Source organism: Acomys russatus, chromosome 21, assembly GCF_903995435.1.
Source record: "Acomys russatus chromosome 21, mAcoRus1.1, whole genome shotgun sequence".
Taxonomy (NCBI): Eukaryota; Metazoa; Chordata; class Mammalia; order Rodentia; family Muridae; genus Acomys; species Acomys russatus.
In genome coordinates, this window is record NC_067157.1 from 33401025 (window position 1) to 33427807 (window position 26783).

At 43.1% G+C, this 26783-nt stretch overlaps 1 protein-coding gene across 1 annotated transcript in view; it reads right to left on the reverse strand.

Annotated features, from left to right (window-relative positions):
- The window catches only part of Map3k5 (mitogen-activated protein kinase kinase kinase 5), a 187038-nt gene that overhangs the window by 61771 nt on the left and 98484 nt on the right, over positions 1–26783 (reverse strand). Inside the window, exons 8-11 of the mRNA XM_051164552.1 lie at positions 23070–23182; positions 13119–13278; positions 10719–10872; positions 4546–4653 (exon numbers count right to left, since the gene is read on the reverse strand). Of these exons, the coding sequence (XP_051020509.1) occupies positions 4546–4653; positions 10719–10872; positions 13119–13278; positions 23070–23182 (535 nt within the window). The remainder of the gene's footprint in view (positions 1–4545; positions 4654–10718; positions 10873–13118; positions 13279–23069; positions 23183–26783) is intronic.

Here is a 26783-nt window from a genome sequence, read left to right on the forward strand (position 1 = left end):
GGGCAGGTAGCCTTTAAGTGCTGAGTGGTCCCTGCCAGCCACACTTGGGACTGAGAAGCCCACAGCACAGGCCAACTACACAGGTTGCTTAAACTTTAACCCGAAAAGGGAAGGAGGGACTTGAAATAACCACACAAAACGTCTTGCATGTGGCTTCTCTCGATCCGGGTTTTTCTTCCACAGTACCCTTGCAGATTCTCAAGTGCTGAGTCTAAACAGCGAACACCTACAGAAGGACAGGCCCAAGGCTGGGATTCATTAATTGTGTGCCACGAAGCAAAGCAGCTCTTCAAGCATCCTGGGAATCCGCACGCAACGCCTGAAAGTTTTGCAAGATTGCAGTATAAAGTACATGGTACATAAAACAATAGAATAGTTTATCCCACAAGTCAGAAACTGCTGAGTGGCTAAAGAAATAAACATGGTAAATGAAAAGCAATAGTCTCAATTCTAGAAAAAAAATAACACATGCTATGTCATGAATAATCAATTTCCTGCTTACTGTAAGGTCTATTAAATTGGTCCTTTACCTGTTAATTACAGACTTAAAATGGGCAATAAAGCCTTTTATTGCTTGTTGTTTTTGCAATCTTGCCAAGTCTGTTGTTAAAAGGTAGGGAAAAAAAAAAAGCCGACAGTAATAGCAAACGCATGATGGGCAGCATGAGTGTTCAGAGAGCAACAACTTGCAGCCGCAAAGGGCATTGGTTTGCAAAAGCGTAGATTTTTTGAACGAGGACAGTTTTACCATAAAGATGACAGGCGGTGGGATAGCACAAGTGCAGTCCATGTACATCCAAAGACAGTGGGAGGGCTGGAGGAGTTCAGAGCACTTGCAGGAAGCCCAGGCTCAGTTCCCAGCACCCACAGGGTGTCTCACAGCCATCCATAATTCTAGTTCCAGGGCATCTGGGACCCACTTCTGATCGTTGTAGGCACCAGAGATACATACAGTGTCCACAGATGCATGCAAGCAAAATGCTCATAAAATAAATAATTTTTTTTTTTTTTTTTGAAGAAGACGGCAGAAGCAAATGCCGGGTAATTCACAGCCTAAGCCAGCAACCCTTCCTCATTGTGCCTGTTCGTGCCTCAGTTGCCTCAGTAACTGTCAGCGGGAATAAAAACATCCATACCACACCCAGCTCGCTGGACAGAGAACCTCTGCGAAAGAGCGAACAGAAACAACCAGTCGGAAGCAGTACTGTTTCCAAAAATCTCTGGCTTGCAGTTGGCTTTCTTCCTGCCTTCCCAACTCTACTGGCTCTGCACTCGTTCTCTGGAACTCGCTCATCGCTAATTCCTTTAGCCACATTCCCGTTCCAAGTGTCCCTGGGTAACCTTGCTCTTTCCGGTCAAGCCTCTGAAAAATCTATTCCAGCCTTGCTCTCCCTCCAATATAAGAACACGTCTGCATCTACTTTAAAGTGTGCACTTTAAAAGCAACATGACTGTATATAACACACTGTAACGATAACACATGCGTAATCACATTGATCGTGCCCAATTTGGTCTCTGAAGTTGTATCTCTGTAGATGCCTGCAAGTCGTCAGCTGTACGGACGAGGGTCCAAAAATGCAATTCCTGTACAATTCACCCTTTCCTTCCAAACACCCCGCTGGTGCTATCGCAATCAGACTTTGAACCGCTAACACCTGCTCTTCCTGCTTCTCCTCCTCATGAGTGATTGAGTCCATACATCTTTTTTTTTTTTTTTCTTTTTAAATGACCTGTCACTCTGCAGCTGCAACCCCACTGCCCTGGCCTACGCGTCTCGGCCACTTCATTTCTAGCTCTTCCCGTCAGTGATCTTCTCAGGCGACAGCTACAGGGGCAACAGCACCGGCACGTGTTCTGTGACATTTCGCCTTGTGCTGGGTGGATTCCTGGTAATTATCTCGTCTACTCTCTCATAAGGCTACTTACTGTCTTTTCTTCATATACGGAGGCTACAGGAAGAGTCACCTGGTCTGCCCAGGTCACCCAGCCAGCAGCGACAGGCAACCAGCCTTGCCACCCTTGCGGCTTCTCTCTGACCCTGCTCCTGGCTACGCTATGCTGCTCTCTGGCCAGCGCTTAGGCTTCAGGCAACTTCAATGGTACACTACTCCCTACCAGCACATGTCTACATTCTCTCCCCTTACTGAGGAGACGAGTTGTAATTTTGTACCATCCTGCCTACCAAGATATTTCCCGCCGCCAGCACCCCCCTCCCGTCCGTAAGCCAAAAAGGCTCCTGACCAGCCCCTAGCACACCATGCTCACATTTGCATATGGTGCCCCCGTTGGGATTGGCTGTCCTTCCAATCTGAGGTCGGTCCTCACCCTTTCCTCCTCTAGCTCTGCCCGGGCTCCAAGTCCTCGCTGAAGCCTCCCAGAGCCACTGTGCCCTATTCATTGTTCGTCATTGAACGTCACAGACCCACGGTCCCAAGAGGGCCTTCTGCACAAGGCAGCATGGAATAGATTCGCTGTCTGGGTAGCGGTTACAGGGCCTGGCCATGACTGACTGATATCTGGGAAAGGATGAGCCCAGCTGATGTGAATATTCCAGGGCATGAGGTATTATTCCAATATTAGAAATGTGATGTATAGATGGGCCTGCTGAGATCCCTACAGTGTGGTTAATGCAATTAAGTCCTGGCATGTCTGGTGGGACACACAGAGCAGAAATCCAGACTTTTAAACCAGTTCTTGGCACCCAAATGCTGAGGTTCCAAGGTGTCATCCTCTGAAAAATTAAAATCCCTAGGACCCAGTTTAGTCAGAAAGGCAAAGAAATAATGGTTGGTTTTTTTTTTTTTAAATCAGTGGCTACCACTGAGTCATTTAGTATGGCCACAACCTTTATTAAACTTGTCTTCAATCACGGCTACACATCAGAATCATATGGTGATTTTTTAACTCTCTGTGTGTGTGTGTGTGTGTGTGTGTGTGTGTGTGTGTGTGTGTTCACACGCATGCACACGAGCACCCAGGACTCCCTCTGAGCATAGCACAAAAAGATCACAACGTGTAGTTAACCCACAGGGTTATAGAACAGGAGCTCAATTTGTGCCTACTGGGTACTTACACTCTCCCAAATGATAATCTCACATTGTTGAAAGAATAAAGGAAGGTTAAATTCTGAAGTCTTCAAAAATAGGGGTCAGCCCTAGCTTTAAAAAGAAAGCAGTCATCTTCTGATGTTTGTTGTTATTACCCTTAACATATCTGTGGCGCTCATTATAACAAAGGGCTCTGTGAAACGCACTCTTTCTGCATCTCTTCATATAATCTTCACAACACACTTAGAGGTGGGGGAGGGCTCAGGCTGGCCTGGAGTTCACTGTGTAGCTGACAGCGGCCTTGAATTTTTGGTATTTCTGTGTGTACCTCCCAAGTCCTGGGACTACAAACATGGCAACAGTGTCTGCTTACAACAGTCTTCTGAGGTGGATATTGTTGCTGTTGTTGTTTTCCCTTCTACAGATGAGGACAGTGCAGCTTAGGGAATCCACGTCACATATAATCTAAACAAACTCAGGTCTGTTAACTTAAACAGTATTGCAGGCTCATGCCTGGTTCGTGCTTAGCTCCTCACATGTTATTTTTCCCTTGTCAGCACTGACTGTATCTGCAGGATTCACTCGTTGGTGTATTGCCTCCCAAGGAAGAAAGGAGTTCCATGAAGGGAGGAGTTTTATTTATCTACTATAAAGTGTTTCCCCCACTGTTTAATACAGCATGTGGTAGTGCCTGGCACAGAGTGATTGCTCAGCAAACATCCGTTCAGGGAACAAGCGAATGAGTCATGTTTAAAGACAATTAAAAGAGTATTGTGGAAAACAACTACAAAAAAAAGAAAGAAAGAAAAGAAAAATCCTCAAATAAACTTTCTCCTAAGATTTCTCTAGCACCCGTGTTGTCTCCCATTGCTTGACGAGGTCCCACGTGTTTCTGCCTTTTAAAGGGAGCTTGTATGTGCACCAGAACTCATAAAATCAGGCCTACAATCTCTGCACTTGAGGCTGAGGCAGGAGGACTGAAAGTTTAGAGGCCAGCCTAGCCTATGTTTAGAGACTCTGTCTCGAACCAGAGGAAAACAAAATCGGAATGAACTGCATTGCGTCGGGGCTGATCTGAAACTTACCAGCTATTTAGATAAACAAGCAGACGCAATGATAACTCGAGTGGGCCCAGGGCAAGCCTACAAGTGGCTCTGCTCTAGCAGGCTCCATGGAATGGAGAGACATGACGTTTGCAACATAAATTATTTAAAAAGTACTTCTTTGGCATAATTTTGAAAAAGTACTCCTTCGGGGGCATAACTTAGTTACAGCACGAATTTCTAAAACAAAGAAACATGCCAATTTTCAGCACGCTTGAAACAGTTATAGCATCTATACTAAACAATCTGAATTATTTCAAGTATATCCTACTAGTTGATGAAACTCCTAACACCAAATTAGCGTTGCTTATGTTACCGCATGCACTTATTCTTCTTAATTAGCACATTTACTGAGGTAAGAAAGGCATAAGGTCTCATCTTACTGCACAGTTCACCTTGTCGTCAGGGAGCACGTGCCAAATAGATATTGTCTTCTCCTCGACCTCGTGGTTGATAGACAGGTAAGAAGGCTGATAGATTTTGGTCGGCTCTAATATTAACACCTAGAGAAAAAAAAAAAATAAAGCAAAGGCCTGCGTTAGAGACAGCTGTTGCAGTAAATCCAACACCATGTGGGAGAGGCTACAGGCTCCACATCTGTAGAAACCGTCTTAACTCTGATGTGTTCCGGGGTCTTCTGAGTGGTTTACGATATACACATATGCTAAGGCCCAGCTCTTACTGTGAAAGGGCAAGCTATATTTCGACGTTCCACAGTTCAGCTATTCTATGAGAACGTACTGATCCATTAAAAAAAAAAAAAAAAAAAAAAAAAAAAAAACCTCCGCAGGCATGGTGATTCATGCTTATAACCACGGCTCTCGTGAGGCAGAGGAGCACTGCAAGTTCAAAGCCAGCTGAGTTACACAGTGAGTTCCAGGCCAGCTTAGGTGTCAACACAGCACATACCTCATGCCCAAAGCTTGAATTAACCATCCTGTAATACATATGCTATTTCTATGAAAAGAAGTGTGTCAAAGAATGACAGAGACATGATAAAAAACATTTCTGTTCCCTAAAAGGAGTCTATTTCTAGAATAGAAACTTGAGGCTCTCTGCTGTCACACTTTATCATGAGGAGGCGGCAGTATGGTTCTTGTAGCCATGAAAATGGATTTATAAATAATTTGGGGTTTTGTCAGAAAAGGTTTATATATAAACCAAAGAATCATATATAACTATGTGAAATTAAAAAATAATCTTTGCATTCCCTTCAATGTGAAACTGCAATCTTCAATAAGAGAAATAAAATTTCCTCACATTTTAGAGACATATGAAGAGCATGTGATAAGCAAGTTGAGGATCCATACATTGAAAAGTTACATAAAAAACTTTTATTACTACAAATACTTTACACCAAGAGGGAATGACATCAATATACCATATACTCCCTGATTTTAAAGTTCCAAGAGGCCTTTTTAAAAAAAAAATACATCCTTAAAGACAATTTTTACCAAAAAAAAAAAATTGAGACAGGGTTGTGAGTATCCCAGGCTGACCTTGAACTTGCCACTTTGATCTTTTGGTCACTCTGACCCTACCTTCCAGATGCAGGGGTCATAGGCCTGCACTATTGTTTTAGTGGTGTGTGGGACTCGACAGGAAACTCACTCATGTGGGCAAGCATTTTACTAACTGGGCTACATCTCCAGCGCCAAAACCTTTTTTTTTTTTTTCGGCATCCAAGAATGTTTAAAAAGAAGAAAGAAAAGCCGTTACTTCATTACAGAGAAACTACGGTGGCTCTTTGTACTCTGCCGACTAAAATTACTTTCAGAAGTAACAGTGCATCAAGCAAGCTCACAAGATAAAACTGGAGAGAAAAACAGCCCTACAGCCCTGCCACCAAGAAATAACAGGCCCCCAATACACAAAAACATACAATGCAGCTTGAGCAAGGCAGTACCAGAATATGGGTCAGAAAACTGGTTTCGGGCCACATACCAGGAACCCAGTAGGCTTATGTAACAAGAGGGGCCAGAGAGCTCCCATATTTGCCTTTACCCTGAGTACAAAAGCTTTAGATGTCAGCAGTTTATTTCTTGATCAGGCCTTTGCTATGTACAAGGCAAGAGATGCTTTATCACAAACTTCACAGAGATGTCCGAGTCCTGCCTAGGACCACGCCCTTTACCAGGTGAAGCGGGTCTCCAATTCTAGTAAGTCACACTCAGAGATACGGAGTGAGACCAAAGATTGATTTTCAACCACCACTGTAGAAATGGCACTGTCGTGTCTGAATAACCCAGTGTTTAGGATACAGAGAACAGAAGATGGGCTTCCCAAAAGATCTTCCAAGGTTTCTTCAGCAACAAACAAGAACCTTCTGTTCTGGTTCTGTAAGCTCATTACTTGAGAAAAGCACGAGCTCAGATGAGCTCCCTCTCCTGCTCAAGTACGCATTCACTGTCTCCCAAGTGTTCCTGATAGATAAACGCTGAACTACGTGTTCTCTCCGTGGGACAGACATGGGACAAAGACAAGGTTACCACTGTCTAACGTTCGTGGAGCCCTTTGATCTGCACCTGAAATGACAGAAGAGGAGGAACCGAGGCACACGTCCAAGAGCCACGGAGCAGCTGAGGAATGGATGGGAAAAGGGAAAGTAGGAGATAAGAAAAGGAAGAAAAGAGAAGGATCCACTAAGAAAAAGGAGGCTGCTGAACAGAGCCACGGGGCCGAACGCAGCTCATGCAGCTCACGCAGCTCTCGGTTTCCTGTCCTTCGCACCAACACTACAGTGGCTGCCAACCTCACGTATCTGAAGTAGGAGGGCAGGGCGAGGCCTACGAGAGGAGCGGTCAGCAGGCAGTGCACATCTAGGTCTCTGCAGGGTCTCAGAGCACCAGGCTCCTGCGTCCTCTTGGCTTCAGGCTTTGCACAAGGTGAAGAGCAAATCTACCCCTGCCCCCAGGAGAAGGTTAGGGAAGGGAGTCTATCGCTTATCAATAGGATCATGCAAATCATTTCACAAAGTTGCCACTGTCTTTTGATTGTGTTCATGGGCCCCCTCCCCCAGAAAAACGCTACAGGAATGAGATATATAGAAACAATTCCAGTCTACAGTTTCTTATGTGGTAGCTACTGGGTTTCAGTCAGACTGACTTTATAAAGGATAACCAGGCCATCCTAGTCAAGATGACCAAAGATCCCCTAATCAGGAGCCATGGAGGAGGCTACTGTGAGGACACATATTACAGTGACGGAGAGAGCCCAGCGGGCTCCTTCCCCTCTGTAAAGGAATGTAAGTGGCCAGTTCCAGACAACGACAACTTACTACCCAAATTCATATGTGCGTATGTATCTGAGTATGCACATCTCTCTCTCCCACCCTTCTCTGCCTGTTTTCGATCTATGTCATGCTTATTTTTTATACATTTACCATATGCTTTCCTTATTTCTGCAAATGATACATGTGCACTTTCTGCAATGCCTATTCATACATTCAAATACAGGAAAATAGGCACATGATTAAATAAAAATATGTTTTTACCAAATCTGGAACTTCTTGGTAGACTTAGGCTTTCTGGAATTGAAACAAAATAAAGTGTAAGAAAAGTTCAGTTAGTTAGGAACAGTGAGGCACGCTTCTTCTGGAGGCTGAGGCATGATGCAAAGCTTTAGACTAGCATATCATACATGGTAAGACCTTGTCTCAAAAATTAAAACAAAACAAGTGGTGGGTCTGGGTCAGTGGTAGAGAGCCATGGTGTGGGTCAGTGGTACAGAGCTGTGATGTGGGTAGTGACAGAGAGACATGGTGTGGGTCAGGGGTAGAATGGTGCGGTGCGGGGTCTTGAGAGTGTCTAACCCTCTTTCAGTAAAGTAAAAATTAGAAAACTACAATTTTGAACTCAGTGTAACAACAAAGCATGGGAAAGCAGTTTTGAGTTTTCCAGTTATGTATTCTGGAGTAAGAGTGAAAGAAACAAGCACAAAACACTCTCTTCTAGTGTCTTCAAAAACAGACACCCACAAATAAACCACGAGGCTTCAAGAACAAATGGGAATGCTGCAAAACAAGCTACCATAAACGAGTCTGCACTGTAACGTGTGCTCTGTGCCTCTGTCCACGGAACACAAAGCCAACGCCTTACCACGCTTGCGTCAAGACACCTTTTAAAGAAACAGACCTTAAGAAGACAGGTGAAGTCCCTATGGTCCCCTCTACATCCTATCATCCCCTCCCTAGACAATTTCCCAGAATGCCTTGCAATGCTTATACCCACCAGTGAAATCTAAAATGTCCCTGTCCTCGAATATTTGCTGACTGTAAAGGTTTTACTTATGAGTCCAGCGGACCAAAACCTTTTTCTGAACTTAATTTGTATTTTCCTGTCTACTTAATTTGGCTAATTTCCCTTTCCATAGGATCATCTTCTTTAACTCTCATATTAGGCAAATTGTCCATTTTACAGCATTTGTAGTAAGTATTTTTCCTGCTTCAATGTTTTTTGTTTTACATGTTTACGGCAGTTTCCTTTTGTTATTTTACAGTTCTATACATGATACTTCTATACCTCCTCAGAACCTCCACTTTGTTGTGTGAGTGTATAGGTATAGATGAGTGTCTGTGTGGGTTCATATGTATATTTGGGTAAGTGTGCACATGTGTTCATATAGCCAGAGGGTAAAATCAGGTATGTTTCCTCAGGATCAGCCAACCATTTAAAAAATATATTTTTATTCATGTGTGTGTTTCACTTGCATGTCTGTCTGTCCACCACATGTGTGCAGTGCCTGGAGAGGCCAGCAGAGGTCGTCATATCCACTGGAACTGGAACTCCAGACCACTGTGAGCCATCATGTGGTTGTTGGAAATCAAACCCCTGTGCTACCCTTAATCAAGGAGCCATAGACATCTCTAGCCCCAACCCTGTTTTCTGAGAAAGGGTTTCTCACTAGCTTGGAACTCTCCAAGTAGGCCATGCTAGCTGGCCAGCAAGCCCAGAAGATCCTCCTGTCTCTGCTTCCCCAGCACTGGGGTTTTAAGTGTACAACCCTGGATCCAGATTTTCAAATACAGGTTCTCCAGGTGGGACTCAGGCTCTCACAGCTGCAGAGTAGAAGCAGAGCTCCTCCATTTTAAAGTGAAATCAATTAGGATAAGATGATATTTTCTCTGAAGAACTAATTTCCTTTAGTAAAGTCTCTGAGATGGACACGGTGGCATGTGGCTGTAATGCCAATACTTTTGAAGCGGAGGCAGGAGAATTCCAAGTTTGAAACTAGCTTTGAGTACACAGGGAATTCAAGGCCAGTCTGCTGTGTAGTGAGGTCTGGTTGTTCTCTCTGCGCCCCCCCTCGCCCTTTCCCCACAATCTCAGTTTAAAGAAGGGCCAGGGGTGTCTCTCAGTGGTAGAGCGCTTGCTTAGCTTTGAGTCTGATCCTGAGTACAGACAAGAGAAGAAGGGATGGCCAGAGAACATTTAAAATAGAAGAGAGATTCAAAAAGGGGGAAAGAAAAGAAAGTCTTTTTTAGCCTCAAGTTTATAATCTCATAACCTCTCAAAACTTCCTGGGTGTTATTTCTCTGTTCAGTTGTTTACATTACAACAGACTAGTTTGTATCGAACCCATTCAAATTAGTTAGAAATGGTGACACACAAACACATGTATGCACTCACATACGTGCACACTCACACAAATATGCATCTGTGCTATATATAGACAACATGTGTGTATATACAGGTCTATACCTATGCCTGTGTATATTCATACACAAAGATGTATATGTAATATAAATTATACATCTATATGTCTATGCCTGTTTATGTCTGCGTTACCATACATACACACATGCTCAGTCGTGTCCTCCCTCCTTCCCTCCCTCCCTCCCTCCCTCCACCCCCTCTTTCTTTCTGCTAGAAACCAAACTGAATTGAATACTAAACTGCAAGTCATCGCTGTCCAGAGTCAAAGGCCTGGAAACAGTGATTGCCACATGAGCACATGTGGCGACAAGGCAACTTTGACCCACCTGGCTTAGAGCGGCTGAGAGAGAACTGCAGAACAAGTGCTGTGCTCTTAGTTTCACCATAACAACGCTGATAATCCAAGACGGATTCCAACAACATCCATCTGTCTGGGTTCAAGAGGTGCCTTGACCCGACTAAGGCACAATCTGCTCTCTCTATCGCTCTCTAAGCATGCCTCAGGACTTATCAGAAGGAGCAGCTCAAATCCCTCCCCCAAACATCAAGATGCGCCTCCTTTCTCTGGCTTGGAAAGTTATTGTTTTGAAAAGTCAACTAAACTGGGCATGGTGGCAGGTGCCTGTGATCCCAGCACTCAGCATGCAGAAGGCAGGAGGAGTTCAAGGCCAGCTTGGGCTACTTAACCAGACCCAGTCTCAGAATATAAAGCAATAATAAAGCGCTTAAAAGTAAACCAAAACAAATCAATCTGTAGAAAATACGTATGCATGTTGTGTGCACTAGGACACAGGGTCTGGAAGTCACGCACATCACAAGTGTTAAACTCACGCTGCCAGAAGCCCCAGAAGCCCCTTAACGTCAAGAAGGAACACAGAACTGAACAGAAGTCGGATGTAAGCAAGCGTACTCACGGGAAATCTCACGACGGTAACATCTGTTTTTGTGGCCTCCACCAGGAAATCCATCCAAAAGTCCACAAGTTCCTGCTTGGCCGTGGGCTGCTCTGTGGTCAGTTTCACAAAATGCTTATATATCAAAATTGTCTCCACAATAGACTTGAGGTACCTGGGAATGGAAGGACATGAGGTGGGACACATGCAGGGCCACCTCCTCCCCTCAACCCTGTTTTCATCCTAGCAGTGCTTTCCACCCTCGGAGTGTCCTTGGACTTATTCCTGCACCTTCGTGTTTATCAACACGTTCCACTTTATGCTACATATCGGATACCTTCATATGTTTAAGTTTCACAAAAACTCTGCAAAGCATGCTTCTGAAAGACGTGAAAGCTCAGGCTTAGAAGGCTTAAGTAAGTAAACTGGACCTCACGCCAAACATCTCCCTAAAACATGTTTTATTTGCCCTTATGCTGGGGATCAAACCAAGGCCTTGTGTATGCCAGGCTAATGCTTCAAAGCTGAGCTACAGCCCCAGAGACACTTTTTGTGTGTGTGTTTGTGTGTGTGTGTGTGTGTGCATGTGCATGTGTGTGTGTGTTTGTGAGCGCGCATGGCCATTTGTAACACACAAGTTTTAAATGCCTATATTCAATTTGAAGACAAGGTGAGCACATTTGTTTTGTTTTGTTTTGTTTTGTTTTGAGCACATTTGCTTTTAAATATGCCCCCTTAAGGTAAGGCTCTGAAATAAATCCTTCATGAGAGATTATTTTACTCTGAACCACTGAGCCTGAGTATTAAACAAATGTCCTCAAACCAAAGAGGACAGATGTTGCCTCAAGTGGAAAAGGGAGAAACGGGGAAGAGGATGGTTATGCAAGATGGAGGCTACGTAAGCACTTTGTGGACGGACGTGGACGTTATAAACAGGCCTTGCTGTGTGGCTGCTTCAGTAACTGTGCAGAACGGTGTCAAGAGAAGGCAGGAAAAGCCAGAGCTCTGTGAGTCCATACTTCAGTCTCCACTTGTGCCGGCAGAATATTCGTCAAAAAGAAATGGCACATGTGGCTGTATGTAGCCCGTGCGTTTACGGGTCAAGCCCACTGTGGACATGCTTAACACTGTCGGTACAGCCCGTCCTCAAGGTGCACACGGTGCCATGGAGACAAATACAAAACACCATGAATAAAATCAGTGGGGCTGTACTGTAAAGAAAGACATGAACACTGACAGAGGCTTACTGAAAAAAAAAAAAAAAAAAACATCAGAAACAAGAATGTGGGAGGGGAGGGGGGAAAGGGGATGGCCAGCATGAGGATTTGAAGTTAGTATCTGACTTAGGACATGTGATGTGTTGGGAATTCTCCAAGGTGCATGAACAAGGAGGCTGGAAAAGGCATCTTTAGGCAAGTGCTGAACTCTAAGGTGGAGAAGCACACTGAGGCTTGCTCCTTACACAGAGAGCATCGTGAACACCAGAGCCAAGCAAGAGCGAGTCTGGGAGGGCTGAGGTGAACCTTGCTTGGCAAAACAAGGAGATGGACTTTCTCCTCAGCTCCAAGGACTACTAAACTGTATGACTTAAGGCTTTCTATGAGGAACAAAGGTCGGCCTGGATTTTAGAAAGACCACGCTGCAAGGATGCCGCCGTGAGCGAGGACTAGTTAAAGAAGACCTGAAGATGAAGAAGTCCTGTAAGAAGCCACCATGGCTGTCGGCTTCTGGGATGCGGACAGTGAGAGCCTGGACTCAGACCTGTGCGAGGAGGGGGCCCTTCTCTGCACGGCTGTTAATCTTGTCACACCTTTACCCTCGATGGTCAGTCACCACACGTGTTGCAGTATAGAAATTAGCATTATCTTTTAAAAATAAGTCTCAAATGCAGAAGGGATTTTTCTCTCTCCTACTACACAAGCAATAATGAGACTTGGATACCTTCTTAAAAAAATAGCCTCAAACTTAAAAAGCACACACATCGGAAATGCTCCAGTGTGCCTATTACACTAGGAGTGAGCGGCAGTGAAAACCAAAACCGGGAATTCCCAAACTGAGACCGGATCATAAAGGAAACAAAGTGCACGTGGTGCTTGGAACGGAGCCCAGAGAGGCTGGGATGAGTATGTGGTCTGAGATCTGGCCTGTGGGTCAGACTGGAAGGCACAGGATGTGCCGCCTCTGCAGTTCATGTGACTGACACTGGTCGAGGTGGCCCAGTGGGCTGTCCAACACACAGGAATGCTTTAGTGACTTCACCAAAGTCACCAGAACTTTTAACGCAATAGGCTTTCTTCATGAAAATCCTATTTTTCCTACCGATTCTGGCATTAGCCTAAAAGTAAATAAAATGTACTATAAGTTATAAAATTCAGGAACAGTACATGGCTATTTATTAGATGTAATGGTATTGATTGTTACCATGCTGGCGTCTTCAGTTTGAATAGCTTTTCGGAGGCTTGAATGACTCTCAGGTGGTCATTGGCCAGGACACTGGCTCCCAGAAAGAATCCAACCTCCCAGTAGCTCTGAAGTTTCTCCAAGTTCCCCTTTTTACCCAGAAGGCTGCTCAGTTTCACTCCTAGATGAACAGGAAGCACAGCGTTACCCCGCAGCCGGGCAGAGCTGACTTTTCACTGAGACGTGAAATTAAGTTTTCACTGCCCTTAGAGATCAAAACAGCCTCAAGTTTCTGATTACTACTGTGGTTCAAACTCACTGTAAGGATATCGCGTCTTACTAAACAAAAATGTATACAGAGGAAAGCAAACATCTTTTAAAATTGTGTTTGTTTTTATCTTGTTTACTTTTATGTGTATGCGTGTTTTTGCTTGCATGTGCACGCCTGATGTCCTCAGAAGTCAGGAGAGAGCGGCAGATCCTCTAGAACTGGAGTTACAGATGGTTGTGAGCCCAAGTATGGGTGCTGGGAAGTGAACCTGGGGCCTCTGCAAGAACAAGTCTTCTTAACTGCTGAGCCATCTCTCCAGCCCCAGCAAAAAAAAAAATGTCTTTAACTGAAAATCTCAACAGTCATGTATGTACCACAGTCTAGGATTTTCATGTACTTGTACATGTCTATAAGATGAGAAAACCCAGTACACTGCTGTACACATATTTCCTTTCTTGTTATGCCATGTATTATGACATAATTTGAAAGGGAATTTTCTGGTGTTTTGTAGGTTGAAAAATCTATCAGTAACTTAAGTACAAATGTGTGTTTGTGTGTAGGGTCCATATATATTACACACATGTTATGTGTTATCACAGCTATGAACCTATAAAGCCAGAGACTCTAGAAAGCACTGTCTCATGCCATTCCTCTGGTGTGCTAGAAAGGATTTGCACGTGTGAGGCACGCATTCTAGCAGCTGCATCCCCCACCCATTGCGTCACTGACTAACAAGACTTGATAATCCTGTGAATCCACCAACCATTTTAGTATAACTGTCTTGTATTATTTGTGCATTATCTTGATTTGCTTAGAACATATATCCTTGTACAACTGCTTAATGCTACTAATATCCATTACATTGAAAATTATTTGAGACCAGACCTAGTTGCACATGCCTATAATCCCAGCTTGTGTGGAGGTGTCCAAACTTTCAAGGTTTGCCTGGGCTACATAGCTGACTCAAGATGACCCTGGGCAACTTAGTGAGACTGTCACAGAATGAGAAGAGGGTACAGGGGTGGGGTGAGGAAATAGCTCAGTGGTAGATCATGTTAAAGGTTCATTAATAAATTTTACTTATTAACTTGTAAATTTTTTTCCAGTTAACAAACAAATAATTCCTGTCTAGTGGAACATATAATCCCCAGGTTTTGTGGCCTTTTGGACCATAAACCAGCTTCAAAATAATTAGAAGTAGAAATCTGATGCTAATATTTCTTATGAAGTCATTTTATCATTTCTTAAACAGTCTTTGACTCAGACATATAATCTTTCATTTTGGCTTGGTTTTAATTTGTTGCTTTTGTTGTTTTTGCTTTCCCAAGACAGGGCGTCTCAGTGCAGCCCTGGCTGTCTTAGAACTTGCTCTGTAGACCAGGCTGGCCTTGGACTCAAGAGACCCACCTGCCTCTGCCACCCAAGAGACAAAGAAGTGTATTTAAGGTTTTCACATTAAAGTAGTAGATAAAAATCATTTACCTATGTTTATTTAATATTTCCTGAGAGTTAATACTTTTATCCTTCTGAAATTGTAACTAAAACAAAACCTTTTACGTTTTTTAAGTTACTTAAAAAAACTACATAATTTACTTAAACCGTAAGTTCTTCAGGAGAAAATGAGCAATTGGGCATTGTTCACATTTTGTGAGGATAAATTAAAAAGGCAGTTTTAATTAAATTAAATTAAAACTGCCAACAGAAAATTTCACAAGTTAGAAACAGTTGCACCTACACATGGAAACACACCACAGATCTTTGATCTGGACATAACAAAAAATGTTTAAAAAGTGGGCAGGAGAAAATAAGATGCTAGAAACATGTCTACCAATCTTGGTTGAAAACAAACAACTTTTCATTGTGCCACACTTCTAGAAAAACAGTGCAGTCCAGATGCAATCTAACAGAGAGTCCTGCTGTCAAACTTTTAAATGACTACAAAAACGAACAGACGTAAAACAACAACATAATAAAATTTCAGCACTTTTGTACCCAGAAGGTCACTCTAAGGTAGTGATACTTGGTTTCAACCATAGCAGAAATCTGTCATAAGATCATGATACCAGCCTCTCAACATTTGGACAAAAATGCTTTTTAAATTATTTTTTTTTACATTTATGTGTATGTGTGTGTGTGTGTGTGTGCGCGTGCGCACGCACGCAGGATGGCCATGCCACGGTCATGCTCATGCCACAGTAGAGGTCAGAGGGCAAAAACAGAGTTGGCTGTTTTCTTTAACAACGTGGAATCTGAAGATCACATTCAGTCCTTGTGGCAAGTGCTCTTACCTACTGCTATCTCACCAGCCTCAACATGTACTATAATTAATAAGAAACAGTATTTTAGCATATGAGTGTGTCATAACCTATATACCCAAACCCAGATGGACAGCCATGTTTTATTACGTTCTTGCGCGCCTCCCTCTGTGCACTTACTCAGCTATCTTCTCATCATGAAGTTCCAAGTGATGATTTTTTTTGGAGACTATTCATTTTATGTCAAAGCTAACTCAAAATACCACTGTCCAATCCCTTGGCAGTTATGAGACTTACCATGGCCACTCAGCATTACCGATCTTGCTTTATTTTATTTTTGTTGAGACATGATCTTACTAGGTAACCCAGACCGGCCTCAAGTCCATATTCGTCCTGTTTTTACTTACTAGTACAGGGACCATTGGTGTGAGCCATGAGAACACTGACCCCCGCGCCCGCTTTTTAAGGCCCTGTGATCAACCACCTTTTCTTGTCTGTGTTTGTTTTTCAGATGAGCATTTGTAATGTTGTTCAAATATGATGCAGAAAACCTGTTTTTACATGAAACTATTAGACTTTTAAAACTGGTGTTAAGACCATGACTCTAACGTGTGTGTGTGTGTGTGTGTGTGTGTGTGTGTGTGTGTGAGAGAGAGAGAGAGAGAGAGAGAGAGAGAGAGAGAGAGAGAGAAAGAGAGTGTGTGTGTGTTCGGGTGCATACAGGCACATGCACATTGTGTGTGTGTGTGTGTGTGTGTGTGTGTGTGTGTGTGTGTGTGTTTTCAGGTGCATGCATGCACAGGCACATGGTGTGTGTGTGTGTGTTCGGGTGCATGCATGCACAGGCACATGCACATGGTGTGTGTGTGTGCGTGTGTGCGCACGCGCGCGTGTGTGTGTGTGTGTGTGTTCGGGTGCATGCATGCACAGGCACATGCACATGGTGTGTGTGTGTGTGTGAGAGAGAGAGAGAGAGAGTGTGTGTGTGTGTATTTGGGTGCATGCATGCACAGGCACATGGTGTGTGTGCGTGTGTGTGTGTGTGCGCGCGCGTGTGTGTGTGTGTGTGTTCGGGTGCATGCATGCACAAGCACATGCACATGGTGTGTGTGTGTGTGCGTGTGTTCGGGTGCATGCATGCACAGGCACATGCACATGGTGCATGTATGTGGAGGATGAAGAACAACCTACGGTGTTATTACTCAGGTGATGAAAATCGCTGAATACGCCAGGCTGTTTGGGCAGCAAGCCCAGCAGAGCCATCTGTCTTTGCCTTCTCAGGAGGAAGATCATACAAACACACCGGCACCTCAGCTTCGACAATTTTTGTTTGTTTGTTTTATTGGTTTTCTGGGACAGAGTTTCTCTGTGTAGTCCTGCCTGCCCTAGAATTCTCTCTGTAGACCATGCTGGCCTCAAACTCAGAGATCCGTCTGCCTCTGCTTCCCGAGTGCTGGGTTTCGAGGTGCGCACCACCACCAGCTTATTGTATTTTTTGTTGTTTAACGTAGCTTCTGGGAAGTGAACTCAGGTTATCATGTTTGCAAGGCAAGTACTTTACTGACTGAGCCATCTTCCTATTCCTCCAATGATTTTATATTTAGGGGATTTTTTTCTTATTTTCATTTATATATTATGAAACTAAAGATCTTAGTATATAAAACTAAAGATGTTAGTATATAAAAGTGAATCTAGGGTATATCCAGAGAGCTGAGCTTCTAAGGAATATTATACTGGGCTCTAGGCTGGGATCAGGTGTGTGGTTGCTGATAAAACCACACCAACTATAATTTTACCAAGTTGTTACCAATAAAGCAAATTTTGTCTATGTAAAAAATTTTTGGCTAAAGTTATGAACAGTAAGTGTTGTTTTCTTGTTATTTTAAATAATTTCGTTTCTTTCTTTCATTGACTTGCCTGCTTATGCAGTTTGAGTTTTTCCCCTCCAGCTCTTGTTAGAACTGCTTGACTTGAAACTCTGAACAGAGTTTTCAATAGTAGTGTTTTTATCAGAGTATTTTCACCCAGTGGCTGCTAACTCAAGGCTATTTTAGTGGAGAAAGGAGGCCACAGAGCTCTGAGCAGACACTCATTAGTTGCCTAGCAGTGAGCACACTAAAAATTGCTGGCTGTTTCAATCCACACAACACAACGGGCGAGAGGGGCTACATCCTACCACCGTGAGGAGAACAAAGTCCAGAGAGAGCTGGTAGCTTCCTAAATGGCTTTCTGTTATGAAGAAATTCTAGCATGCGCAATTGGAAAAATGTACTATTAATTGCGGGGTAGGGAGTGCAGTTCAGCGGTAGAGCACTGGATTAACAAGCACAATGCCCAACATACACAGGGAGCAAAGCATGTCCATGTACATATACATACATAAATATGCACCAAAAGCAATGGCCAGTTTATGACAACTGTTAACACTTTTGTTAACACTCCAGTTTAATTATTTTTGCTGAACCATTTAAAACTAAATAAATCAAAGATACATTACATGTTTACAAATTATGAGGAATCTTTAAAATCCCCCTATAAATCTCTCCCCATTAGAACTGTAATTCCCTCATGTTATATATTAGCTTGTCCTGACTAAAATAAACCCTCTAATTATCATCTCTAATGTCCCCCATAGGGTTTTTTTTCCCCCACAACCAAGGTCCAACAAAGGGTCATTTAACTTCATTTGGTAGATATGACTCTGACCCCAAATATCTTTTAACCTACCTAACCCAGCTATGTTTTTATTCCCATATGCTTTTTAGGTGCCGTTTTGTTGACGTCCTTTTATTCTGGGCCTGTCCACTGGCATTTCATAGTATTGCTTAACTTATTTCATTAGCTCTCCCGATTGCTACTGGGTGGATATTAGGCCTTATGCTTACAGGGCAACATTTCTGGTGAGAATATAGACACTATGGCTTCGTCAGATTAAGAGAACCATGCAACTGTGGTAACCACTTGCAACAGTGATGTGAGCTTGGTCACGTTGCAGGCTCCTTCCCTTTCCACAGACACATCTGTTCTTTTACTTGTTTTTGAGGATTTATTAATTTGCTTATTTGTTATGTGCACGGGCGTCCTGCCTACACACACATCTGTGCAGCACATGCGTGCACGTTTTTTCCTTTTGTGATGGGCAGTTTCATGGGGGGTGGGGGGCAGTAGTTCAGGCACCACGTAAGTGTGGCACAATGTCTGCTCTTTAGTAAGAGTCTTCCCTTAATGGTCTTGGTTCTAACTGAAAGCCGTTGCCACAGCAAATTACTGTGACAGCGCTGTCATCGACAGCTTTATTAATCAGGACTCTCCGGAAGAACGCATCTTCCTTGGGAGTGAAAGTGTCTGTAACAATCTTCAAGTGGAGAACTGCGTCAACACGGGTAAACCAGCGTAGCTTCTTATTTTAATCTACCCCTTCCGAGCTCTGCCCTTCTGAGACAGTGGCCGCCTCCGTAAGGGACAAGGGAGTTCTTTGTGGCTGGTAACACACTTTGTTTCCGTCTAAATTTTTTTTTCTTATCTTCACGGACACAAAGATTTTTATATTCAGTAATAACTTTATTGTATTTCATTACTTATATTTTGTTTGGGGGTTTTGCTTGTTCTTCTTTGGTTTGGGCTTTTTAAAGTAGAGAGGGCAGTGTTCTCAACGGCAGCCAAGGCTGCCACTGACCGTCTGATCCTCCTGCCTCCAATTCTGGATGCTAGGGCCACAGGTGTAACCACCAGGCCATTTATGTGGTAGTTCTGGGGATTTGAACCCAAAGCTTCCTGCATGCCAGACAAGCACCAACCTGAGCTACAGTCCTGGCCCTGGCCCATAATTTTAGCGTTCAGAGAAAATGAGATTAAAAGAGCAGTTGATCACTTTTCCAAACACAAGGTTCTTTTCCCTACAGCATCAACACTGTTGTGGACCCAAAATAGTAACTCTGACCCTCCATAAAATATGCCACAGTTTAAAACCCTACAGACGGTGTGAGAAACTATTTTTCATTTAGATAATGCTAGAATATTAATTTTAAAGATGAGGAAACTGAAAACCGATGATTTAAGATGCGGTCCCGTGTTTTAAATGCTAGTTTTAAGTATTTGAACCATCAATTATTATCCAAAAATTAAGACCTATGAAGCAATTAGTGCAACGTTAAACAAACCCATATGACTATAATCAAGAGTCTGTGATGGTTTGGACGCGGCTTGAATGTCTGTATCACTAAGCTTGGGGGCTTAGTGAAGTGTACTGGGAAGTGTGAGAGCCGTTAATAACCAGAGCCCAAGGGAGATGGTCAGCTAGTCTTCAGAAGGGATCCAGGCAGTTCTAATGGGGCCCTCGTTAGCTCCTGTGAGTGAGGCGTGACACAAAAAAGAGCAAGTCTAGGCACTGAATCACACCTACATTTCTGCACAATCACGTGACCGCTCCCTCTTGACATCCTCCATGACTTACAGCAGGAGACCTGTGAGGACACCGTCGGGGGAACTCCAAGCCCTCAGGCTTTGCACCTGCGACCCTGTGGTCTCTGCAAAGTAATCTTCCTCTGACTTTTTGTTGTAGAGACAGAAAATGGACTAACAGAGCCCTTGGCTACAGATCATGACAGTTGGGAGTTACTTCTTACATCAGGGATTTTAAAGTTAGGATGCCAAGAAAGTGTCAGGTTTAGTGATTTTTCTTACCATACTTTAAGTTTAAAGATTTTCCTTCATAAAAGCAAGGAAAGGACATAATGAAAACAAATATGGTTATTACAACAGTTGAGCCATTCAGACTTATTCATGTTTTAGGGTGACAACCTGATGAACGGAAGAGGACATAAATTAAATTTTTTTTGATTAGAGAGTTATGAAATAAATACAAAAAAATCTCTAAAATAAATCAAACCTTCTTTTCCTTATATACTATTTAATGTTGTTGTTATATTAGCTTATGAATTTATTTGCCCAGACCATTTTTTATTGAAAATATATACATAATCCAATCTTACTATATAAAATTTAATTTTAGGTCAACCCAGATTTGATTGGCATGACTTATGATAAAATGAAATATAACCTAGAATGCTAAATACCATTTTGCAGGTATACAATTTATGGTGTACATGAGAGCATTGTATATGCCTAAAACTTAGCTCTTATAGCAGCTAAAATTCACCTTCAAGTCATAACGTGAGTCTTGATGTATGGTGAGATTCCCAAATTTAAATAATTTAATTCTGTGTGTGTGCGCGCGTGTCTCTGTGTGTGAGAAGGTGCATCTATGTGGAGGGGGGCGGTCTGTGTACAGAAATGATATGGAGGCCGGCAGTCAGCCTCCAGTGTGGTTCCTCGGGTGTCATGCTACTTAGCATTTGTTTATTTCTGAGTTAGAGTCTCTTGCTGGCCTAGAACTCACCATGCAGGCTATGCTGTGTACAAAGGGCGCCCCAGGAATCACTCCTGTCTGTGTCTACCTCCCCAACACAGAGAACTCCAAATGGCCCATTACATCAAGCTTTTCCCTGCGGGTGGGCAGGTGGGGGCGAGGGGTCAAAGTAAAAGTTTTCCTGATGCATGGCATATGCACTTTACCAATTGAGTCATCTCCCCAGACCAGTCTTCAAAATGTAAAGTCAATTTCCTGTTTCTACATACTTGCTGAACACGTGTTATGAGCTTTCTCTTCTTGGACCAGAACACACAGTTTACCTTGTGAGGTGACATTATAGTTCTCCCTACATCAGAGTGTTAACTGGTCTCATCTACACCCCACCTAAAAAAAATAAGACCCAGAGAAAGCCCATTTCCAAACCACTGTTACTGCTTGACCTACAGATGCAAACCAGTATCAGATCCCACGAGGACTAAACGGCTCCAACAAAACTTCATTTGTGTTCCAGGGGACAGCAATGAAAATGTTCGGAGCACTGACGCAGGGGGAGCTTGGGCTATGACAGAGCTTTTACATTAAGATTTGCCACTTTAGTGTCATTTCTAAGAGGCACAAGTTGATGTCTATTTTTCTCTGATTGTTTTTTATCATCAACAACAACAACAAAAAACTATCTCACTTGATTATAGGCAAAAGGTGGAGAGTGAGCCAACTGTCACACACACAAGGTCAAGTGGGGCGTTCTGGTCTACCGCCAGCACAACCCAGCAGTGGCTGCCACTAGATTGCATCATTCCTTGAGCTGGGGACTCTACCCTCAAAATATCTTTAGCACAGCACATGGTGGAAATTGTTTTTTAAAGCATGGGATTTATTTTTCCTTAGAAACACCTAAACAATTTTCAGGTTTAAAATATTAAGAATGTTCCTTTTATAATGAATAATTTAATTAGGATTAAGTGGTTTTTTTTTTTTTTTTCCTCTTGTGAAAATAAAGCCAAAGACTTCAGTGGCTGCGGTAATAATTCCTCCAAGAGCTGGGAAGGTCTCTAAGGAAGGGCTCAGCCACTCACCAGAACAAAGTCTGGCCACCACAGAAGGTCTGCCAGGATCTAGACATTAACAACAACAACAAAAAAATGCTACCGAAGCATAAATCAAAACTCATTTAAAAATGCTATCGAAGCCTAAATCACTCAAAACTGGTTCACAAGGATGTGACTCGTAATTACCCTAGACTCTGGAAGAAGACCAGCAGATGAAGCGATGCTGCGGATCAAGGAGGGAGCAGCACGCTCTATCAGGGGCAACAACGCAAAAGCAGCCTGAGGGGACGAGTTACCACCAAGAGCGTCAACGACTTTACTGCAATTCTAGGGGGGGGGTTGCAGGCTTCGCCCTCACCACCAAGAAATCACAGGGGCAGCTGTGTTTGAGGCCATAAACAACAAGAAGAAAAAAAACCTAGAAGTCAGCCAGGCAGCCTGCTGTTGTCCTTTCATCTTTCCCCTTTCCCTCTCTCTGTTTCCTTCCTTTCCTTCCGTTTTAGTTTTGTTGCTGTCCTGCAACACAGTCTCGTGTAGCCCAGGCTATCCTTGAATTCACTATGTAGCTGAGGATGATCTTAAATTCCTGGTCCTCTTATCCCCACCTCCCAAGTGCCAGCTTGCAGGTTTGCATCGCTGTACCCACCCAGTGGTCCCTTGGTTTTTGTTTGTTTGTTTGTTTGTTTGTTTTCTTTTGAAAGCAGGTACACAGGGGCCTTAAAACTGGGCACTGAATGAAGAACAAGCACCATCAATATGATATTGAGCTGTAACAATGTGAACCAATGACTTAAAGAAAAAAAAAGAAAGATGAAGTAGAAACATGAATTATAACCCGATACTAGAATTCTGTACAACATTACGAAATTCTGACCCCCCCCCCCCAGGGGATCTGATACCCCTCCCTGGGGCACGGCCCCTGAAATTTAGATGAGATATAATGAAAAGCTCAAAGTTTCCCTTGCACCAACTTTGGGTCTAGTTTCTTGATTTCCTTTTTAAAAAAAAAAATCAAGCTGCAGTTACCAACTTTCCGAAGCTCGAAGGAAGATTCAAACTGCTGCCCAGCTGCCAGCAAGAGGACCGCGTAATTAATCCCCGACTGCAGGGTTGGCTCAGACTCAAATGCCTTCTTGAACCTATGGGGGTGGGGGTAGGGCAAAAAAGACAAAATGTACAAGTTTACTTTCTCAATCATGAAACCCTGGATGTGCAGTTAACTTCTGTTTGCATTAACTCCAGTGCCCAAGGCAAAAACTATTCCACTGGCTTCCACCCCAGATTCTAGTATGCTATTAAGATTTAGTGCTTAAGTGACTGCATACCCTAGATGCCCCAGATGCTCTGACCCTGATACTTAACTCATCCTCCACCTACTGACCTTTTGAAAAAGGCCTTGTTTCCAACCATCTACCAGAAATGCGTAAATGTGTGTGTGACAGAAAGCTTAAACATGAAAACTCTGAACAATTTGGTTTTAGCTTTTTGGGTTGTTTGTGGTTTTTGCTCGTTTGTTTTGTTTCTGTCTTAAGATACACAAAGCATTGAGCAGGATCATCTGGGCAACAGCCTGAACGAATGGGGTCCCTATTAAGTGACAGAAACAGTGACTAAAGGTTAATTACAGGAAGAAATTTCCCAAGCCCATGGTTGTGCTCCTGCACGCTAACTTTGGCTGGAAGGGCGCGAAACCACTTCTGAACGCACACGAGTCTGCATTTGACGCTTGGAAAGCCTACGGCACAGAAGGACCAGAGTTTGGATATCTCCTACGGCTTTCAAGGTGATACAGCCTAGGACCCATTTAAGGGGCTCCACACACGTAATATTAAGCAGGCGATGATATCGATTTATTACTTCATTTGGACACATTTAGAAGAAATGTAAAGATAAACATTCTAGACCCCAGTAGAATCTGCTTGAGATGAGCACATGGAAAAGAGAATCTTTATTCAAAAATAAAATCAGAATGAAAGAACATAGACTAAAATCCCAACGATTGACCATTTGAAGATACATTTAAAGACAAGTACATAAGGAAAAGGGCAGTACAGAAACTATTCTATTTAAATCACAGCTCAAAGATAGAAATAGCAGAACTGGGGTGGAAGGCAAAGCACCAGTAGTGTATTTACTTGATATTTCTCATTTTAAAATAAGCTCAACACTGGACAGTAACACATCTGTCTGAGTGCTGAGGCTCCTGTATCTTCCTTAAGTGGCTGACTTTAAAGGAGACTAAATGTCCAAATTCAAACCCAAAAAACCCCAAGTCATTTGGCTCTTTAGATAAACATCTGCAGACTATTAAACAAAATTCCAACTATACAAAATATTTATACCTTTTAAAGAAATATAGATAATTCCATCCTAAGTGGGAAAAAAAGGTCATATCAAGAAAAGTCGTAACTTACAATTTCTCATTTATGTCTTAAAGGTCTTTGTTCACAGACGAGTGGATGCTTCCAATAAAAAAGAATAGTGTAGGAAAAGAAACAAAACTTTACTTTCTTCAAGTAACATCAAACCACACAACACTGTTCAACAAAGAACCGATGACCATGGACTTTCACCCGTGATGGCGTATAACTCCCCCCCCCCCCCCGCCCCGCCCTTGACTCCAAACAAGCCTTTCTTCTCTTGAGTTGCTTCTGTCAGGTGTCCCACTCACAGCAACAGGAAAAGTAACAAGGTGAGCGGGAAGGGGCATACACATGAACTGCATTGTATATATTTTTGGAGATTGATGAAAAGCAACAACAATATCACTGAACTAAAATTCTAGAGTAAAGACCCCAGTGAAGTCTCACTAGGCACATTAACTACACTTAAGAGTAGGTCCCATGCCTAATGGTAGGTGCCCGTCATACAATTTGCAGACTTTTGTTTCATATTGTGCTGGCTGGTTTTGTGTCAACTGAAGACAAGTTGGAGTCATCAGAGAGGAAGGAGCCTCAATTGAGGAAAGGCCTCCATGAGACCCAGCTGTATGACATCTGCTCAGTTAGTGATCAATGGGGGAGGGCCCAGCTCATGGTGGGTGGGGCCATCCCTGGGCTGGTGGTTCTGGGTTCTTTAAGAAAGCAGGCTGAGCCACTCATGAGGAGCAAACCGGTAAGCAGCACCCTCCATGGCCTCTATGTCAGCTCCTGCCTCCAGGTTCCTGCCCTGCTTGAGTTCCTACCCTCACTACTTTTGATGATGAACTCTGATGTGGAAATAAACCCTTTCCTCACCAAGTTAGTTTTGGGCACGGTGTTTCATCACTGCAGCAGCTGCCCGAAGGTACTTTGTTTGGGCAGTGCTTGTCTCCCTGGCCTTCTGCTTCCATGGTATGGAGAAGTGAAACCAGTGGAGTATGTGCTGTGTTAACTGTATAGGTTGGAAACTTGAAGGAACCTCAGACAATATGGCTGAAGTTTCCCCCATAGCACACATGTTGAAGAATAGGTTGGGTTCTACAGAAGCCTGGGTGGGGCATGCTTGGATGGCAGGGTGAAAACTGATGCCAGGTAATGCCCACATGTCCTCAGTTAAAGCCTCATTAGGCAAAAGAGCTTGGACTTAACGTATAAAAGGCCTCACTCTAAAGATGTTACTGAAGCTGGGGAGATGTCTTATCAAGCATGGGAACCTGAGTTTGGATTGCCAGCATCCACAAAAAAATCTGGGTACCTGGACCGCATTGGCTAGGCAGGTTAGCTGAGTCCGCGAGCTCCGGGGTCACTGAGAGACTGTCTAAAAAATAAGCTGGAAAAAGACTGAGGAAAACACTCTGCGGTGACCTCTAGCCTCCACACAGACACATATTTATATACATGTCTCAAAGCACACATACAGAACATGCATACACACACACACACACACAAGCAATTCAATACACGAGGGATTTAATAAAGTTTGGAGCTAAAGAATAAAAATATGAATCTCAAAACTCCAAAATGTGGACAAAAAAAAAAAAAATCTTCCATAGTGTTTAAGGGATCAAGAGGTAAGCCTTCCAGGCTCGCCATCAAAGTCAAGGACGGCCACAGCTGAGACAAGGACGAAACAGACAGATGAGCTCAACCCAAGCTGAATTCAGACACAGTTCAACCCAGCTGCACACGCTGACACCGGCAGCCTTTTGACCTACATGCTCTGTGAGAGAAAGCAAAGTGACTGTTAGTCCTAATATAATTCTGGAACACACATGCTTTGTGTATAATGAAGAGTTATGAAGCCTGGAAAGAGTCGAGGCGAGTGAGCCACTAACGGGGTCAACCCAGGGAGAAAAGCCAATGAGAAAAGCCAGGGAGAAAAACACAGCCCAGAGGTTGGAGTCTTTAAGACACCAACTTTAAAATGACTACACGTAAGATAAAGGAAACAGGAAAAGATGGGGGAAAAAATGAATGAAAGACTAACAATTTTAACAGAGTCGGAGTCTTAAAAATATACATACACCTGACAGACACCATACTTGAAAATAAAAATGGGCTTAAGAGCACACTGAACACCACAGAAGACAGTGTTGGTGAAGTAAAATACAAAACGAAAGAGTAAATAAAGTATTTAAAGTTAGGCACAGAAACAAAATAAGAAAAAAAAAAAAAGAGGAAAAAATTTAAAGGCATAGGAGACATATGGGACCCTAGTTAAAAGCCCTAGGATATGTATTCATGTATTTCCAGAAGAAAGGCAAGCAAACACATAACACAAGAAATAGCTCAAAGAAGTGGATAAAAATATCCAAAAGCC